The sequence below is a fragment of the Uloborus diversus genome, chromosome 2 (genome assembly GCF_026930045.1).
Source record: "Uloborus diversus isolate 005 chromosome 2, Udiv.v.3.1, whole genome shotgun sequence".
Lineage (NCBI taxonomy): Eukaryota > Metazoa > Arthropoda > Arachnida > Araneae > Uloboridae > Uloborus > Uloborus diversus.
Window position 1 is genome coordinate 2,324,660 of NC_072732.1, and position 20,862 is coordinate 2,345,521.

The following is a 20,862-nucleotide window of genomic DNA, read 5'->3' on the forward strand; positions in this document are numbered from 1 at the left end:
GTCAAAGTAAAAAAAACAAGGTATTTAATTTTTCATTGCTATTCAAAAATTCATGCAAATGTTACACTCTGATAAGCAAAAACACACTAAAAACCCCAAGCAATTTGAAAAATCACACTCTGCCAGCACATAATTTTAAACACTTGTTAACTGCTATATTTCCCCCCCCCCCCCAAAGCTGTTATTGAAGACGAGTGTAAAGTGGTGTAAATCACAAACCGCTGCGTTTCATGTATCGGTGTTTATTGGTCGAACTAATTTGAAACTTTTTGTGTTTAAATTGTTTTTCAATGGAGATTATTTCCCTCAATATAAGTTGGGGGACCTGAAGCTCATATAAAAAGTTAAATTTTATATTTTTTGACTCATTTTTATTTTTGCTTCAAACTTTCAATATCTTAACTCACCCTTATGATTTTTAACATTTTTGCAATTGGAAGTATGCATCTAAGACTAACAGTTTCGAAAATAGAGGTCTTGCAGGTTCACTTCTGTGTATTTCACTTCTGTGTTAAGAAATATGTGATATCTTTGAGTCTGTTCATATTGTATTTATTAGGAGTTATCATTATGTTCAGCAGCATGTGCAATTTTCATTGCTCTAAAAGTGTTTGAGAGGGGCAGACAGGAAATCTGTTGTGAGACTTTCACCTTAAGAAAGTGTGCCTTGCATATGTATATTTGTAAAAAGCAATAAATGTAATGTATGTGTCAAATTACGAATAAAATGTTAAGGGTCTTACTTCCCCCCTCCCCCCAGCACATTTTCTCTTGACAGCTTTCAGGTATTCTTCAAGAACTTGCAATCACCCCTGAAACCTGTCTAGGGCTTTTCTATAACGATACGACAGCTAAAAATGCTTTAATATAATCTTTTACAAGAAAAAAATCACAAGAAGGTCTTTTTTACAAAAATAAAGAAAACTCACACAAATATTTTGCCTTTTCACAAAATGGGGACCCAAAAAATAAAATCTGGATCCACCCCTGCCCTGTATAGCCTTCTACTTTTAAAAGATTGGTCATGAATCTTATTTTAGGACATTATTGTTGGAAGTGCCAATCACTGGTGACTTGCCAATTACTGGGGGGGTGTTACCCTAGAGTGCCTTATTTTGAGCACAAATGCCAATCATATGTTTTTTCTTACGTCAAATAGTGAGGAATTTTTTTTTAAATATTGAATCGTCAGAAGTTTCGGCAGAAAAACAATTTGCTGTCACAGAGCATATAGGAGCAGAAAAACTTATTAAAGCAGTTAAAGCTCTGAAAAAAAGTCAATCATTTTTCTAAATTTAAACAGCATTTTCTCCAACTTTGAGTTTTTTTTTTTTTTTTTAATTATTATTATTTAATTGACTATTAATTTTGAGTAATACATGAGTTTTTTTTTTTTAATGACTCATTTTTTTGACAGGAGTTGCAGCCTTTTCTTTAGTTTGTTAAAGGCATACATACATGTGTGTACATGCATTAATAGAAAATATATTTAAATTTTTACTTAAAAATTTGTGTGCGTTGTGGAAAAATATATGCATACAATTTTTTTAAAGCATAGTAAATACTTTTAGGCACTTATAAACACCCCTCAAACTGCTTTAAAGCATTCCTTAACCATTACAGTTTCTTCCATAAAGAACTGAACGTTTACTGTATTTAAAAAATAAAAAAACTGCTATTCAACATGAAATTCTTAAGATGCACAAAATGAATGACCAATGGGAGTAAAAGATATAGAATAAAACAACACTGTACGCACTGCATGCAGTAAAATTAAAATGATGCACAAAATAGTACTGTACAGTAGATACAATAGTAATATTTACGAGTTAAAAAATGAGGATACTAATGATGATTTATGCTCCAAGATCAGATCGTTATTCTTATCTAATACATTTTTAAATACGTTTCAATTTGTGGCTACATCTCCTCTACCTGATCTTTTTATTAATCCACAATGCAAGAGCGCTCGTAGCTTCCATTTTCATAATTTTTACTTTGCTAGACTGCTCTGCAAGCTTCAATACTGAAACTAAGTTCTAAACTTTTACGGACATCTTTTTGTTTTGACTTTTAATTGTACATATGGAAGATTCACTCATACTTATTGTCGCGCTACCTTCGACGTTTTGTAATTGTTCAAGCATATTAAGAATCTTAGTCTTTTAAAAAAAAATATCAGAAACTTTCTTTTTCTTCACATTTTCAAACTTTGGATGAAGTTGACACTAAGGTGCCATTATGGTTATTTGACGCACTAGACTAGTTTGGCGTGGGAACTTTGGCTGTCAGTGATGCTCAAAGGGACGTAATACCATTCACGAAATCAATATTAAGTAGCCAAAAACGAAGCTGATACTTCCTTCTAAAAAAATTCATGTTGTGGGCGAAAAATTTGCGTCAGCTCTAAAATTCGTTACGCATGAAAAATTCGCGTTATAGCCATTTCGCGTAAGTCGGATCGCATTGTAGCGGGAGTCAACTGTACAAGAATATTACTTGCATTATCAAAATGAGTGTTTTCATGTGGGATACTGAACAAAAAAAAACATTTTACAGGGTGGCGACAGAAATTGTGAAAAAAGTTCCCTGACATTTCCCTGATTATGTTCACCAAATTTCCCCGATTTATGTTTACCAATAATAATAGTTTCCTTCCTTCGCTCTACTTTAAAACCATTGATATTAAATAAAATGCAGTGTTTAAAATGTTTTAAACCGTTAATTTAAAATATATTTTTAAAAGACGCTCCATTTTTCAGTAAAAATAGTACATTAAATTCTCTACAGGGAAATATTATAGGAAAGCTAAAACAAATACTTTACTTCCAATAACCAGTTAGCATAATAATTCTAAGAAATTATTAAAATAAATCAATGTTTTGACGTTGAGTAAAAAAGATGCACAAATATGCAGCAGGGTATAACTGAAACTCATTAATTTTAATTTTTTAAAACAGATAATTGGGGGGGGGGGGAATGCATAGAATTTGAGTACTTAATTTTGCAAACGAAAATTTTTTTTTCCTTCATTTAATCAATTTTTCCTGAATTTTGGTTATTTTTTCAAAATTCCCTGATTAATAAAGTTCTCTGACTTTTCCCTGATCTGTCACCACCCTGTTTTAAATATTGTTAATTTCTGAATGCTGTGCCAAAAATGTTTAAATTCAAAAAAACAAACTCTCCAAAATTTCTGGGCGTTCCCATCTTCATAAAGGATTTAATACATAAAAGAATGAGGCAGACAAAAGACAGGATAAAGAAAAGAAACAAACCTTTGATATCAAATCCTCAGAATTATTCTTATGTATGTCCACTTCGGTTTTCAAGCTGGCAATCTCAATCTCGTAGGCCGAGATCGTCGCCATTAATTTCGCTCGAGACCTGAAAATTCAAATTTTTTTTTTAAAACTTAGTCGCCATTGGTTTAGTAGCCACTTTATCCCAGATACTGGTCAATGCCACATTGTACATACATGAATATTTATACTTTAAAAATGGAATAATGAAAATTTAAGAACTGCAGTCACTTCAACCGTGCGTTTTGGTAGAAACAGAAGCGAGGGGGAAGTGAAATATTTTCATAGCTTGCAACACCTTTTATGGAACACTATTTCAACTACGTTCTTAAACATACAGGGGCAAATCCAGGATTTTTTTTCTCACTACCTATTTTTGTGAAAGTACTGTATCAATAATCTATTTTTGTGAAAGTTTTTTTTTTATTAGCATTGTGTTTGGGATCGTTCAAAGGCACATTCGACTTTTTGTTAAGAAAATTAGAGCAATTTAAATGGTAGTTAGAACGGTTCAACAGTCGTTTACTATTATTTCTAACTTTTTTTTTTCTTGGGGGGGGGGGAGAGGGCTAAGAGGTAGAGAAATTACCATTGTATCTCAGCTCAATAGACTTTGTACTGTGTACAATTCAGGAAATTATCGTCCCCCAAAACTGATGCTACGTTGCGTAAATGCAATTTGGCGGAAAACAGCTAAAAATGAGTTTAATACAAAGAAAAAGTTGTTACCTAAGCGATTGTTCATATAAATCATCTTAGCATTTCATTTTATGAGTAAACTGTGTTTTGAACAGAAAAACAAGTTTTCTATTTTAGAATACAGATTTTTGTAAAATTTTCGATTTTTTAATATTGTTTCTAGAATGTGCCGATTTTCAAAGTTAGTTTTGTGAAGCTGCTGATTTTATAACTTGATTTTTGTGAAAGTACCGTGACATCAAATTTCGTGACATCAAGGGTTTCGAGATAAAGAGGTTCGAGATATCAAGGTTCGACTGTATATATAGATATTAATATTTTCATTCATTTGACGAAAAATATTTTTAATAATCAAGTTTAAAATATTTCAGTGGAATAATATTCGATTTTTCACCTTGCCCACGGCAAAAAAAAAACGAAAACACCCTCCCACTTTTTTAAAATACAAATTGGTTGTCAAAAACAACAAAGTATTGAAATGCAAGTTTTATTACACATCTATTACACAAGTTTTATTATACGTTGTTGTCTGTTTAAGTACTGTCACTATCCAATTTCTTCATTTTGAAAAAAATTAGTAATCTGAACTCTTTTACTTTGCACCATGTGATTTTCTAATGTCATTATGATACGGAACATCCAGTGAGAAACCGAGGATCATTTTCACATTATCGATTGAGTACGACGAAATAGGAATGACATGTCATAGGCAGGGATGGCAAGTTTTTGCCGGAGGCGGAAAAAACCATGGTTTTTACTGCCCGGCAAAAATAGGTTTTTGCCAGTTTTTGCCAAAGTGGCAAAAATAGATTTTGTGTTAACAACTTATGGACAGTTTTTTTTTCCTTTTATATAAAAGTAAAAGCATGTAAAGATTTTGATAAAAGGCTTTGCCATTTTCTGTAGAGTGAGCTAGTATCACTAAAAAGAAGAGTGAATATATAATGCACATATTGATTAGCTTTTTTTCCTTCTTTTTAAATTCTTCTCTTGGCTATCCATTTTCCCAGTAAGTGAGAAAAAATGCATTATTTCTTTAGTGAGGAAACATTAATACTTTTCTATATTCAAGTAAATATTCTGTTATTAATTAAATAGCTTAAAAATCTTAGTGGGATCAAAAAACAAAAGTAATTAATTAAATATGTGTGTATATATAATTAGAATTCAAACTTTTTATTAATTTACTAAGCTTAAGTAAACAATCTTTGTTTTAGCATTGAAGGAATTGGCTCATTCTGGAAAAATTGTTTTAGCAAACATTTAAAATCTTAAGTTTTGCAATCCCAACATTTGTTTTTTATTTATTTTTCACCTTATAAATTAGAAGTAACATGGAGAGACATAACTAAAATATTAAAGTGCATTATTTATATTATAGTGTCACTATTTCTTGATTAACACTATAATGCTACTTTATTTGCAAATAGGTTTTTGCCATTTTTTCCGTTTTTCCATTTTTGCAAAAATACCTTTTTGCCGGCAAAAAACCCAACCCTATCATAGGGTCATGTCAATAGGTCGTCATGTGAAAGTCATTATTTTTGGGTCCAGGTTTTTCGATTTCAACATTGAAACGTAATTGGTGAACCTCAAAATGAATCCAATTTTATTTCATCATACAAATTATTCAACACTTTTATTTAAATCATACTCAACAGTCACTCAAAAGCAAATTATTTAGAATTATAACAGGACTTTTCAATACAGCTGGCTCTCTGTTTAACGACGCTCTATTTAACGACTTTCTCTACTTAAAGATGACTTTCCACGGTCCCGGATACTCCACTGTAGTTTTAAAAGCATTCTATTTAAGAACGCATTCTACTTAAGGACGATTTTTTGTGGTCCTTTGAAAGTCGTTGAATAGAAAGCACACTGTACTAATACGTGAAATTCACAGCCAGGTCAGTCCATACCAGCCGAGGACTGCAGTTTCGTGCTCATTAGCACTCATCAGCCCGGCATAGGAGTGACAGAGCCGGAGGTGGAAAACCTCTTAATGAAGCCTAGAGTGCGAAACAAACCGGTGGCTAACACAGAATTAGCACTGACCAGACGAGTGACCGAAACAATGGTTCAGTTCAACTCGAAGATTGAAGGCAAGGCAGGTATATTCAGTAAGTTACCGCCCTATTGCCAGGGCTAAGGCAGAAATAGCCTTAATATATATTTCTGCCTTAGCTCTGGTAATAGGGCGGTAACTTACTGAATACACTGTACTAATGTCCCATTTTTAGGCAATTCGATGGAGCCTTTAAGACGAAAAGAGCTGCTTTCGCAAATGAAATTTTGATAGGACTCATTTTAAGGTGTGCTATTTGGCAAAGAAGTCGCTTCCACAGTTTAGAATTTTCTGAAGGGGTCGTAATCGTTTAGGGCTCGACATCTGCTACTCCGTGAACACATTTTTCCCCTGATAAACATCAGAAAATGGTTGTCGAATCCTCCCGAACGACGAGTAACTACATTCTAAAAATGCGTTTCGATCTCCCAACGCCAAAAGAAAACATCTTTTCCGCCTGAAATAAAACAACAGAGGTAGAAACATTTGCAGCCAAACTTGTTTTAGTGCGATGGATAGGGACCGCATAAAAAAAAAATCGCTCAAACGTTCATGAGAAATTATAAAAAAATTTCACAACAGTTTTTTTTTTTATGCAGTGAAAAGGGACAGCGTCTCACGTTGAAAATGATAACTTACGTGTTTAAACGGAAAGCCAAAAGGCTAAGTTCCATAAGTCAGTCATAAATATTACTTATTATTATTATTAGTACATGACTATTACTATATCTTTATACATTATATTATACTTTATATATAATATAATATATGTATTTAATATAATATAATGTATAAAGATATATATAATGTACATATCTTTATACATTATATTATATACATTAGTATAATATTATTATTAGTACATGAATATTACTATATCTCTGCTTACATAAGCAGAGATGGATACCACACAGTGGAAGATGTGAAGAAATGAACATTGGAAACTTGTTTCACTATTTATACTTGCATGCCTTGTTTGCATGTCAATGGGCATCTAAGGATGCCAACCAAAAACTGGAGCTTCACACGTGCCGAAAGAGTCGAGAAGTTACATTAGGAATGAGAACGCGGTAGAATATCGTTTACCGATGTCCATCAGAAAATGACCCCCAAAACTACGAAATAACTAGGAATTGCTTCTTCAAAAGAAATCAAAATAAACCAAATGATGATGATTTTCACGAATGTAGAAACTTTCTTGAATAAGGAATTTTTTGGGAGGTCGCACTCATTTTATAAATAATTTTTTCATTGAGTCCCAATTTGATTAAATTTTTATATAACACAAAAGAAAAAAAAAATTATTTGAATTTTGACATCTTGAATTCAAATTAAGTTTTTTGCAATCACGAGTGTGTGTATGTAGGCGTGTGTGTTTGCGTGTGGGTGTATGTGTATGTAGGCATGTGTGTTTGTGTCTGTTACAGGCATGAATGTGTGGGTAGTCATGTGTACGTGTTGGTGTGTGTGTATGTGTAGGTGTCTGTATGTATGCGTGTGTGTATGTGTAGGTGTCTGTATGTATGTGCGTGTATAGGTGCATGTGTGTGTATGTGTTTGTGTGTGTGTAGGACATGGATGCAACCTGGAGACGGTTTTCGCTATAGGAGCAGCATCGTGAAGAGACTTTAAAAGAAATCAAAATAAACCAAGTGATGATGATTTTCCCGAATGTACAGATTTCCTTGAATAAGGAATTTTTTGGGAGGTCGCACTCATTTTATAAATAATTTTTTCATCGAGTCCCAATCTGATTGAAATTTTCATATAACACACAAAAAAATAAATTAATTTGAATTTTGACATCTTTTGAATTCAAATTATGTTTTTCGCAATCACGAGTGTGTGTATGTAGGCGTGTGTGTTTGTGTGTGTGGGGTTTGTGTGTAGGGGATATGTGTATGTGTGTGTGTGTGTAGGCATGTGTGTATGTGTCTGTGTGCTGGCATAAGTGTGTGGGTAGTTAAGTGTATGAATGTGTGGGGGCGGGGTCTGTGTATGTGTGTGTAGGCATATGTGTTTGTATTCAGTAAATTACAGCCCATCAGCCGTCACTCGGCTGGTCCGTGCTAATTCTACATTAGCTACCAGTTAATTTGGCCCTATTGGGTTCCATAAGAGGTTTTCCATCTCCAGCTCAGTCACTTTCCTATGCTGGGCTGATGAGTGCTAATAGGCACGAAACTGCAGTCCTCGGCTGGAAATGACTGAGCTGGCGGTGTATTTCATGTATATGTGTTTGTCTGTGTGCAGTCATGAATGTGTGGGTAATTGTGTGTATGTTTTTGTGTGTGCGTATGTGTAGGTGTTTGTATGTATGCGTGTGTGTATGTGTTTGTATGAGTGTATGTGTATGTATGTTTTTGTGTGTGTGTAGGTGTTTGTATGTATGCGTGTGTATATGTGTTTGTATGAGTGTATGTGTGTGTGTATGTTTTTGTGTGTGTATATGTGTAGGTGTTTGTATGTATGCGAGTGTGTATGTGTTTGTATGAGTGTATGTGTGTTTTTGTGTGTGTATGTTTTTGTGTGTGCATATGTGTAGGTGTTTGTATGTATGCGTGTGTGTATGTGTTTGTATGAGTGTATGTGTTTGTGTATGTATGTGTTTGTATGAGTGTATGTGTGTTTTTGTGTATGTGTATGTTTTTATGTGTGTATATGTGTAGGTGTTTGTATGTATGCATGTGTGTATGTGTTTGTATGAGTGTATGTGTGTTTTTGTGTGTGTATGTTTTTGTGTGTGTGTATGTGTAGGTGTTTGTATGTATGCGTGTCTCTATGTGTTTGTATGTGTGTGTTTGTGTATGTGTGTGTATGTGTAGGTGTCTGTATGTATGTGTATATTTGTTTGTGTATTTGTGTAGGTGTATGTGTGTGTGTGTATGTATGCGTGTGTGTATGTGTTTGTATGAGTGTATGTGTTTGTGTATGTATGTGTTTGTATGAGTGTATGTGTGTTTTTGTGTATGTGTATGTTTTTATGTGTGTATATGTGTAGGTGTTTGTATGTATGCATGTGTGTATGTGTTTGTATGAGTGTATGTGTGTTTTTGTGTGTGTATGTTTTTGTGTGTGTGTATGTGTAGGTGTTTGTATGTATGCGTGTCTCTATGTGTTTGTATGTGTGTGTTTGTGTATGTGTGTGTATGTGTAGGTGTCTGTATGTATGTGTATATTTGTTTGTGTATTTGTGTAGGTGTATGTGTGTGTGTGTATGTATGCGTGTGTGTATGTGTTTGTATGAGTGTATGTGTTTGTGTATGTATGTGTTTGTATGAGTGTATGTGTGTTTTTGTGTATGTGTATGTTTTTATGTGTGTATATGTGTAGGTGTTTGTATGTATGCATGTGTGTATGTGTTTGTATGAGTGTATGTGTGTTTTTGTGTGTGTATGTTTTTGTGTGTGTGTATGTGTAGGTGTTTGTATGTATGCGTGTCTCTATGTGTTTGTATGTGTGTGTTTGTGTATGTGTGTGTATGTGTAGGTGTCTGTATGTATGTGTATATTTGTTTGTGTATTTGTGTAGGTGTATGTGTGTGTGTGTGTATGTGTTTGTGTGTGTACGTGCGTGTATGTATGCGCGTGTGTGTAGGATATGGATGCAACCTGGAGACGGTTTTCGCTAGAGGAGCAGCCGGTCGACGGTGATGCTGCAGAGAATGCTGGTGGGAAAATAAAATGATAGGACGCCAAAAACAGTCAAATGAAAGCAATAAGCAATCGTGATTGTTCAAAAAAAAATGCACAAAAACAAGTTTGAGTGTACTCACTGATTGGCGGAGCTGACAGTGGCTTCCAACGCTTCGCTTCGAGCGTCCATCGACTGGTCTCGAGCGTCCGCTTCCTCTTGAAGTTCCCTGACCTTCTCTTTCAACTGCTGGAATTCCTCACCTGAGAAATATTAACAGACATTTTCATAGCTGCCAACCAGGGTTGGCAAAAACCGGGTTTTTTTTTTTTTTTTTTAAAGCCCATGGATTTAGGGTTTTTTGGTTTTTAAATAAAACCATACTTGCCAACCTTCGAAGGGAAAAAAACAGGAAATTTTACTAGAGGTATATAGGTGATTCACCATCGACATATCCTCGCTACAGAATTATTAAATTATGCTTTTAAATAACACGAATACTGAATTTAAAGTGAAATGGGGATTTTTTGCAGATGTAAGGAAATTGGCAATAGTAAGAAAAATAGACTGCAAAGAAAAAACTAAATAATAAGGAGTGAATTTGCTTAAAGTTTCGTACATTCTACCAGAAAAGTAGTTACAAAAATTTAATTACTAAAATCCGAAAAAAAAAGGAAATCAATATATAATGAAAATACAATATAAAATAAGTAGGTATGGGGTAGCACACGTTAAAATAACTTCAAATATTCAAAATAATTGAAATAATTTCAAGATGCAAAAAGATTGAAATCTGCAGCAATTTTCGGCAAAGCATGTGCTTCGTTGAACATGCAATGTGGAAAGCTTCTAAAAAATTAATTTTTACTAAATGAGTTATTAAGTGGAAAAATTCTTACTCCCTGACATTGGTCGACTAGAAAATGGCGCCATGTATTGAGAAGAAAGTGAAACTTTTTGATGATTGACTGAAAAAAATACAAAAACGGGAGAAAATCATAAAAACCGGGAAATAGGGAGATGGAAGCAAAAAACGGGAGTATCCTGTTAAAAACAGTAGAGTTGCCAAGTATGATAAAACCCAAAAAAGAACCCAACTAAAGCTGGGTTTTTTAAAAAGAAATGTGGGTTTTATATATATATATATATATATATATATATATATATATATATATATATATATATATATATATATATATATATATATCTATTTTTACTGAATTCCAGCTTAATCAAGACATTTCTTTGAACTTTATGTTTCCTGTTTTTCTATTTCTGTGTACAGAGTAAGAAATATTGAAATTTTTCGTAAGATACTGTACATCCTATTACGTTTTCTGTACGACCGTTTGAAAAACCTGTTAATTTCTAAAAAATATACCTCGTTTATTCGAAATTTGTGATGTGTTGGTTTGCTGAAAATAATTCACATGAAAGCCTTTTAGATAGAGTAGTTTCCCCTGTAAAATCTACAAATATTGAGAAAATCAAATGTGACAGGACTTAGTCAAGATAATTTGAGTTATTTATTGACCAGTTAAAAAAAAAGTTAAATACATTTATTTAAAAACTTTGAAGTATTTTTTAATGCTGTTAAAAGTGAAGAAATACTATTAAAGTTCAAAATTCATTTTTTATGTCCATTGGCTGTGGTGAAGAACAAATAAAAAAGTTTAAATTGTGAAAGTATTTAAATTAATTAATTTTTTTCAAACTTCCAGGGGTCATAGCGCATTTTGACGGTCAAAAAGTAGGAAAATGTAGGACCAGTATTTTAATGCAAAAATAGGAAATTTTCAAAAATATTAAAAAGTAATTAAACAATATTTTTCATGAAAAACTTCCTTTCATATTTTTAACTTGCCAGTACATATCTTACATGCAAAATATATAAATAAATGAACAAACAAACAAAGTACAAACATAATTATATTTAACTGGAGTACAATATACACTTTTTTTTGAGGTCAACTCAACTTTTTATTCCAGTTATTAAAAATTACATTTCTTTGAAGTTTTTTTTTTTTTTTTCAAAATATCATTCTACCTTGACCCCGGAAACTTGAAAACTTTTAGAACTGTTAGTACATAAGGCTTTGCTATTTTAATTTATTATTTTTAAAGGCTACATTCTTAGTTAAATGCCTTATCCTAGAGGAAATTTGAGTTTATTGTTTCAAAGCAGTTTACGTATTACAGGTAGAATTTGATATGAAAAACATTATTATCCAGTATCGCAGGTTGACAGGCAGTATCTTGAACATTAATACGAACGAATATGTTAAGTTATATCACTGAGCAAGAACAAATGAAACATGGGTGCCCCCCTGCAAAATTAAGGGCGCACCACTCTAAATATCACCAAAAAAAACCCTACATAGGAAGCCCCTCCCCCAAAAAAAAAAAAAAATTTAAAAATTCAACGACACAAACTGCGCCATAACCCCTCTAGGTAGACACTAGGGGTGCGACATCGATGTCGATGTTTTGGAAACATCGATGTTTTTGCATTTTAATTGAAAATCATCATAAAATTTGCTACAATTTTCTTGCTAGGTAATTAAGTTTACTTATGGAGTTGCCAAAAAAAAAATCATTTTTTGCACGAATTTATAAGATCAATTTTTCTGTGTACAGGATGATTTTTGGGAAGATCACTACAAGATAGTAGATTAACTAGAGAGTGAGGAAGAGGTCAAAGCTATTGTAAAACCTGACACTAGTTGTCTAGTGCTAGAACTTGCAGTATATTTCAAGGCTTTAGTTCTTAAACTAAAGGAAAATCCTATACGTTACTACGGTGAAAATTATAACTTTAAAAATTTAGAGCTGGTAAAAGTTGCTTTAAAGTATTTGATAGTGATGGCAACTTCTGTTCCATCGGAAAGAGTTGTTTCTCTGACTGGCGGGATAGTCTGCGAAAAGAGAAATGCATTTCTGGGGAACAAAGTAAACAAACTTCCTTTTCTCAAAACTGTCAACACAAATATTCGGGGTTACTTATCGATTTCCCCCACCAAGTCGTCCCTTTATTACTTACAATTTGTGTTTAATTATTAACTAACAGTACAACACATATTTCTTGCTCTTAAAAATAATTGCTAGAACTAATTTTGTATTTTTAAAAAAATTAGCACAACTTTTTCTCATCATTCAACTGACGGTAAGTGCTATGACACATTTTTTCTTAGATTCTTTTTTGATGTAAATTTACTTTCAGTTTCAATAAGTTTGAAAATATTTCCTTATTACTATAACTAGTTTGTATTAATCGGTGCTCGTCTTATATTATCAATTTTTGTCCTACTATAATACCAAGATGTTGCGAAATTATTCTTATTAAATTATATTCATTATTTGAGGTTCAGTATTTTCAATACATTCATCGAGTACGTATTCTTTTGTATTGTTTAAATTAGTGTAGTATATTCAAAAATGTATGTTATACATTGACAAAAAGATCGATGTTTTAAAACATCGAAGTTTTTTGGTTGATGTATCAATACCATCGATGTTTTGATTTCTAACATCGATGTTTTTAAACGTCATGTTTTGCCATCGATGTCGCACCTCCAGTAGACACCCCTGATTAAGAATAAATACTTGAGCCAAATGCTATTCTATTTCTCAGAGCCCATTTCCTCCCCTTTTTTCCTTGAGACTTTGTTCAATACACTAGTAGAAACATTAAATCAAATATACAGTTTTTGCTGCACCACTTCTAGAAAAGACTTTTAAGTCAACAAGAATTTTTTCACTCAAGAATTTGTGGGTCATTCGATGTAAAATGAATACAATTTTCTACTAAAATTTATGTTACCATTTAGGGTTTCAATGAAATTGGTGCAGGGGTGACACATTCAAAAAAATCTTTTTTTTTTACATTTAAATATGAACCCCATTATGATCCATGCCATTTCCATACATACATTTTTTTTTTTTAATTTCTGAAGAGTTGCATTTTGGAAAAAAAAGATTATTTTAAATTTTAATTTCAAGAAAAGTTTGTACATCCTTCAAAGTTTGAATTTTTTGGATTTTTACATTGCTGTCCTTTCAAAATGGATGAATACTTTAAGATGTTTTTAAAGGACTTTTTATGCGTTATCGATATCATCCTCTATAATTAATTTAATCAAAAAATGCTATTGTGCAGCTAAGGGCAACAGTGGGAGGTCACTGTGGTTTTCCAAAAATTTCTTTATCCCACAAATTAGGGACATAACTGCAATTTTTTGGTACCCAAATGTCTTTTTTTATTACCACACTTTTATTAACTTTACGTGTATGTATGTATGTTGTAACGGAATCTTGCAACTCAAATTTCGCCCGCTTCCTGCGATCAATTCTTTTGAAATTTGGCATGAGACCTCATACCCGATTACAATGCAATATTCTATAATCAAATTAATTAACTATTAATTGTTAGTTTATTTCAATTTTAATCAATATTTGGCATAAATCCAACAATGTGAAGAAGAAAAATTAAAAATATATATATTTGAAAATATCTATAAAAAACCTTGGATTTTTCTGCATCAATGTTGTTCCAATGTTCTAAGGTAATCAGAACATGAGATATAATTGTTTTCAAGTAATTTCATGCCAAAATTTAGATGAGCCTTCAATTGGCATTTCATTTTTGATCAGGCCATTGACGAATGGCTTTTATTAAAATATATCTAAAATTTTCAAAGTAATATAAATTTCCGCACTCATACATTGATGACTGAGCTGGATTAGCTGGTTTAGACAGTTACTCCACAGGCAATTTATCAGCACAGTTGAATGTTTTTACAGGTCGGCTATTACGCTTTAAGGAGCATAGTTATTCTTTTTGAAGTTCACGAGACTGCGTTTCGAATGCTGCCCGAGAACTATAGGCACTTTTGTTTGTTTTGTGTAGTTTTTGATTTTTGCGAGTTCAAACACACAGATGCTTTTTAGGAGACATCATTTTACACTATGTAGAAAAAAAGGGTCTTTTCTGTGTAGTGACTCATTGAAATTTCAAATTTCAGTAAAAGAAATAAACAATAGGCTTTGACATTAAAGACAAATATTTCAGATAAGACGCAATTTTTGAACTTTCACGGTGTCTGTTCCAGATCTAGTTTCAATTAACCCCTTTCCCTCGACTTTTTTGTACCAATGACATAGAACTTCCCAGTTTCAAGTCTTTGAAATGTTTTTTGGAAAGCATCATTAAAAAAGCACTCGTAACGCAGGGGTAGAAGTGATCGACTTGTCACATATAGGACATTTTCCACAAAAAATATAGGACAAATATAGGACACATTATATGAATAGTTTTGCTATGAAAAAAGAAATAATACATACATATTATTTATTTATTCTTATCAATGGTTTTGTTTAAAAAAACCCTCAAACAAAATTATAACTTACACCTGAAATGACTTTCCTGTAGTTGAAAGAATAATTTTTGAAAAAAGTGTAATTTGTAGACAAAAAAAAACAAAGTGAAATTTATTGACAATTAACACAGCAACTCACAATTTTGCAGGGATAGTCACAAACGTTTTTATTTATTTATATAAGCTATGTCACAAACATAGCTTATATAAATAAATAAAAAACCGTCTTTGTGTTGAGAATTAAGAGGAAATAACCAATGCTATACATGAAATACACCCCCAGCTCAGTCATTTCCAGCCATAGCACAAATATACAAATATTTTGCTCTATAAAATTCCACAAAAAGAAAAGATTGCAAAAAGACTATTGGAACATTCCGATCAGAAAATGCACTGAACACAAAAATATAGCCGCGAAAACAAAAACCGAAAAAAACCACGCTGGAAAAACAAGACAAACTGCTGTTGCCAAAGGCAAAATTCTAAAACCAACTTCGGAATTCGTTCTCGAAACTCCACCCACTACAGTGACGTCATATTACTGTAGCCAATGAGAGAAGATGCCTGTCGCAGGATTTAGTGAGTTGCGTTTTTTAATTTGAAATTCGTTTGCACACGTACTTTCGACGAAAAATCCGAAGTCAGATAGTTTATTTACTGTTGTTTTAAAGAAATAAATTGGATAAAAAACAGGAATATAGGAAATATAGGACATCTTCCAAAAATATAAGAAATATAGGACGATTTTGATGCTTTTTTTTTTTGAAAATATAGGAAATATAGGATATATAGGACCACTTCGACCCCTGTAGCTGCCAACCAGGGTTGGCTAAAACCCAGGTTTTTTTTAAAAGCCCATGGACCGAGGGATTTTTGGTTTTTAAATAAAACATAAAAAAGAACCCAACTAAAACTGGGTTTTTTAAAAGAAATGTTTTTTTTTTAAATCTTTTTTTAGGGAAAATGTGGGGTACTTGTAGCATATTGTAGCGTAAGTATATGGACAAAGCGCAAAAATGGACTTGGGGTAAAAACAGCTGGAAAACAATTTAAAATTCAGCGATTTCTGAAGAAAAGTATAAAAGACGACATAACCCAAGAATGGCGAGTTTCAGATTTTTTAGTTTCCAGATTACCAACAGTTAAGGCAAAGTTACTTCACAAGTCTATTGTTCATTTTTAATTTTTTTTTTTTTTTTTTTTTTTTTTGGCATTTTACTTTATTGTATTTCATTTTGTTATGCAAAATTTCTGTAGGACTTCAAGTAGTTTAAATCCCTTCTTACTGAATTCCAGCTTAATCAAGACATTTTTGAATTTTAGGTTGCCTGTTTTTCCATTTCTGTGTACAGATTAAGAAATATTGAACTTTTTCGTAAGATAATGAAAATACTGTACATCCTATTCCGTTTTCTGTCCGACCATTTGTAAAACCTGTTAATTTCTAAAAAATATACTTGTTTATTCAAAATTTGTGACGTGTTGGTTTGCAGAAAACAATTCACATGAAAGCCTTTTAGATAGAGTACTTTCCTCTGTAAAATCTACAAATAGTGAGAAAATCAGATGTGACAGGACTTAGTCAAGATAATTTGAGTTATTTATTGACCAGTTAAATATATTTATTTAAAATCTTTGAAGTATTTTTTTAATGCCATTAAGAGTTAAAAAATGAATTTTGAACTTTAATAGTATTTCTTAGGTTTTTCGTCTGTGGTGAAGATCAAATAAAAAAGTTTAAATTGTGAAAGTATTTAAATTAATTATTTTTTTTTTTTTCAAACTTCTCAGAAAATTTTTAAAAACCCAAAAGTGGGCTAAATAATGGATTTTTTCGATGGTTTTTTTCAAAAAAAAAAATACGGGTCCAATTCGGTCAACCCTGCTGCCAACATCTACTAGAAAAAAATTCAGTAGATGTTAACGACAGATTTTTCATCTTTGGTCAGGAAAGAAAAGAATTTTTCTATTATTCTTGTTAGTACAACCAAATGTACATCTTGATACACAATCAAGAGAAACGATCAAAATCAAGGAATCGCCTGGAAAAATCAGAAGAGTTGGCAGGTGTACATGTTAAAAGAAAAACACACATTTTACAATTTAATTTATTTTAAAAATTGAGGATTCATTCATTTCAAACATTTCAATGCCTGGCATCCTTCTGAAAAGTTATTTACAGTGTTCAAACATTGCAAACTCTTCAAGTAGGAGGAATAAAATCAGACAATAAATGTAATGCCATGAAAAACAGAACCAACAAAGAGACTTGCACGGTTGGGTCATTTCGCTAAGCTACAGGGTTCGTGATTTTTTTTTTTTTTAATTAAAAAAAAAAATCGAAAAAGTCGGGTTTTTTTTTTATTTAAATCAGTTTTTTTTTAATGTTCAAAAACTTAAAAATATTAATTAATTCATTTATAAAAATAATATAGTTCATACAATAGAGGAATCCACTCAGCTTACTTTTAAAATTAAGATGAGTCCTCTAACTATTTAATACATTTTAAAGATTCATAAATACTTTATAATGGTTAGATGTAATTTTGTTATATGCTTTGCTTGAAGATAAGGTTTCCATAATCATGTACGTTTTTAGTGTAAAATAATATGTTGAACAAATCCTTTTCTAATTATATTAGTCACAGGGTTGGCCAGATTAGACCCAACTGGGTTGGACCCAATGGGTTTTTTTTTTTTTTTTGAAAAAAAAAACATTAAAAAAAACCCATTATTTAGCCCACTTTTGGGTTTTTTTTTAAATTTTTTGAAAAGTTTTTTAAAAAAATTTATTAATTTAAATAATTTCACAATTTAAACTTCTTTTTTATTTATTCTTCATTACAGACAATGGACATAAAAAATGAATTCTGAACTTTAATAGTATTTCTTAATTCTTAACGGAATTAAAAAAATACTTCAAAGACTTTAAATAAATATATTTAACTTTTTTCTTTAATTGGTCAATAAATAACTCAAATTATCTTGACTAAGTCCTGTCACGTCGATTTTCTCAATATTTGTAGATTGTACAAAGGATTACTCTAGCTAAAAGGCTTTCATTTTAAATATTTTCTGCAAACCAACACATCACAAATCTCGAATAAACACAAGGTATATTTTTTAGAAATAAACAGATTTTTCAAACGGTCGACAGAAAACAGAACAGGTATAGTATTTTCATTATTTTACGAAAAAGTTTAATATTTCTTACTCTGTACACAGAAATTGAAAAACAGGCAACATAAAATTCAAAGAAATGTCTTGATTAAGCTGGAATTCAGTAAAAAGGGATTTAAACTACTTGAGGTTCTACAGTAGTTTTGCATAACAAAATGAAATACAATAAAGTAAAATGCCAAAAAAAAAAAAAAAAAAACCTAGTAATTAAAAACGAACAAACGAGCAATAGATTTTATCACTCGAGGAGTAACTTTGCCTTAATTGTTGACAATCGTGGAAACTAAAAACTTTGAAACTTCACCATTCTTGGGTTTTGTCGTCTTTTATACTTTTTTTCAGAAAACGCTGAATTTTCCAGCTTTTTTTTACCCCAAGACAATTTGTGTGCTTTGTCCATATACTTACGCTACAATACGCTACAAGTACCCACATTTTCCCTAAAAAAAGACCAAAAAAAAAAAAACACATTTCTTTTAAAAAACCCAGTTTTAGTTGGGGGGGGGGGGGTTTATGTTTTATGTAAAAAACCCAAAAAAACCCTGGGTCCATGGGCTTTTTTAAAAAAACCCAGGTTTTAGCCAACCCTTGTACCAGTGACATAGAACTTCCCAATTTCAAGCCTTTGATACGTTTTTTTGGAAAGCATCATCAAAAAAGCACTCGTAACGTCTACCATGTTGCCACTGCGAAAACTCGAAAGAAGGCACTCACGCAGTATTACAAGCCATCGATAGAGTGCTGCCGCAAAAATGTATCGAAAGATTTCATCATGCATGGCTCGCAAATAATCATACATCAAACATTTGTAAATGAAAAAATAAATAACAATAAATTTCATATCTAACTTATTGCAATACAGTAGAAGACCGTTATAACGCACTCCTTGGGACCAGAGCTTTTGTGTTATACAGGTTTTGGCGTTATATAGGTCATTGAAACTAATATTCAGAATATATATATATATTAGCACTTCAGAATGAGTTCTATCTGCAATGAGTATTAAAACACTAATTGTGCAACTACTCATTCACAAATAAATATACTTAACAATTAAAAGAAATTGAATTATCCTGCACTTCTGCTAGCTTCATGGTTTGCATAACAGCTGCATTTTCAAGAGCCATCTGATATTTTCTCTTTACTGTGAATATTAATTTTCATTTAAAAGATTTGAATTAAGCTGGAAAGATGAATAACCGTTTCAAAATTAAATTTTCCTAACAATTTTTATGTTAGCAAGGCAAAATAAAGGGATTTTTTAAACTTAAAAACCAATTGTTTACTTCTGGAAAGTGGTGTGGTTTATAGAGAATTGCGTTATATAGGTTGGCGTTATAAAGGTATTCTACTGTATCTGCCAGCAATTTCGAAAGCATGATTTTGTGGCATATGGATGTGGACATCTGAGTGAGACGTAGCATTATTTGATCCAAAAGACCTTTATGACAGTAATCCGGTGCTTAGCCGCTGGATCGAAAGGAAATATGCTTTGATGCGACAAACATTAAAATGGCTCAAATGTCAGAATGAAATAATTTTAGACAAACTATCCCTAAAAACTGGAGTGTATTAAACTTTGAATGAGAATTACCTCTTTTATCCAGGTCATTCCTCAATTGCTCGATCATGACTCTCTGATCGATGATTTTATTGTCAGCGAGCTCCAATTCTCGACGTAAAATCAGGATTTCTCTCTCTTTCACGGCCATGTTGGACTGTAAAGGATAAAAAAATATCATTTCAAGATGAAAAACAAAGTAGAAAATATTTTTTACATCAAACACAAACATATTTGACATTCACATTCAAAAATGAAAAAGATCTGTAATGATTGCCAATCTTAATCCATAGGGAGGTATAGAGTCATGGTAAAACTCAAAACTTGCGGTCGCCAGTCGCCGAATGCGACCAAAAAAAAAATTTTTTTTTTTTGCAAGATTTTTGATTTTTTGTTTGAATCATATTTATTGTTTTTCCTTTTTTTTTTCTGTTTAAAATATAAAACCTACTGGAGGAGAGGACATATTCGTTTATTTACTTTATTTCTCCTAAAAAAAACTTAGTTTTAAGTTTCGGGGTAAATTTTCAAAATGCCGTCCTGCGTTTTCAAAATGGCACAGCGTTGTAGATTGTTTCATTTTCACCAGTTAGAAGAGGAAAATGTCTGTTCCAAAATAAATAAAGAGTAGTACAATCGTATTTATAAAACACATAAATAAAAAAAATGGCACCCTTGCGTCTAGAGAAGGTGGAAAGAACACTGCTGAAACCCTTTTTTTCTTCTGCTGGATCTTTTATTTCATTTTTTTTTGTTTTTGTTTTGTTTTATATTGTTTGCCTTTCTTTTATTTATTCATTTTTTGACACTCAGGCTTCGATTTTTATAAAATTTTGCATGCGTTTGAAAAAGCAAAAATATATTTTTGTAGAATCGCAAATGGTTTAGGTTTTACATTCTGTTCAAGTTTTTGGTATTTTGTTGTTTTCTTTGTCAAGGAACTAACTCGTCTTTTGGTTGAAAGCTGAATAATAATATTCATTTATTTATTTTTTTATAGTGTTGTGTTTTGCTTAAAGATGCATAAATGCAGATTATAGTTTGCAA

At 31.8% G+C, this 20,862-nt stretch overlaps 1 protein-coding gene across 1 annotated transcript in view; it reads right to left on the minus strand.

Moving 5' to 3' along the window:
• Nucleotides 1–3,278: 3,278 nt before the first annotated feature.
• Nucleotides 3,279–20,862, minus strand: part of LOC129217741 (centrosomal protein of 83 kDa-like) — a gene marked incomplete at its 3' end in the record, with an annotated part of 47,353 nt that continues 29,769 nt past the window's right edge. The window contains 3 exon segments of the mRNA XM_054852080.1: nucleotides 3,279–3,387; nucleotides 9,842–9,962; nucleotides 19,849–19,972. Of these exon segments, the coding sequence (XP_054708055.1) occupies nucleotides 3,279–3,387; nucleotides 9,842–9,962; nucleotides 19,849–19,972 (354 nt within the window).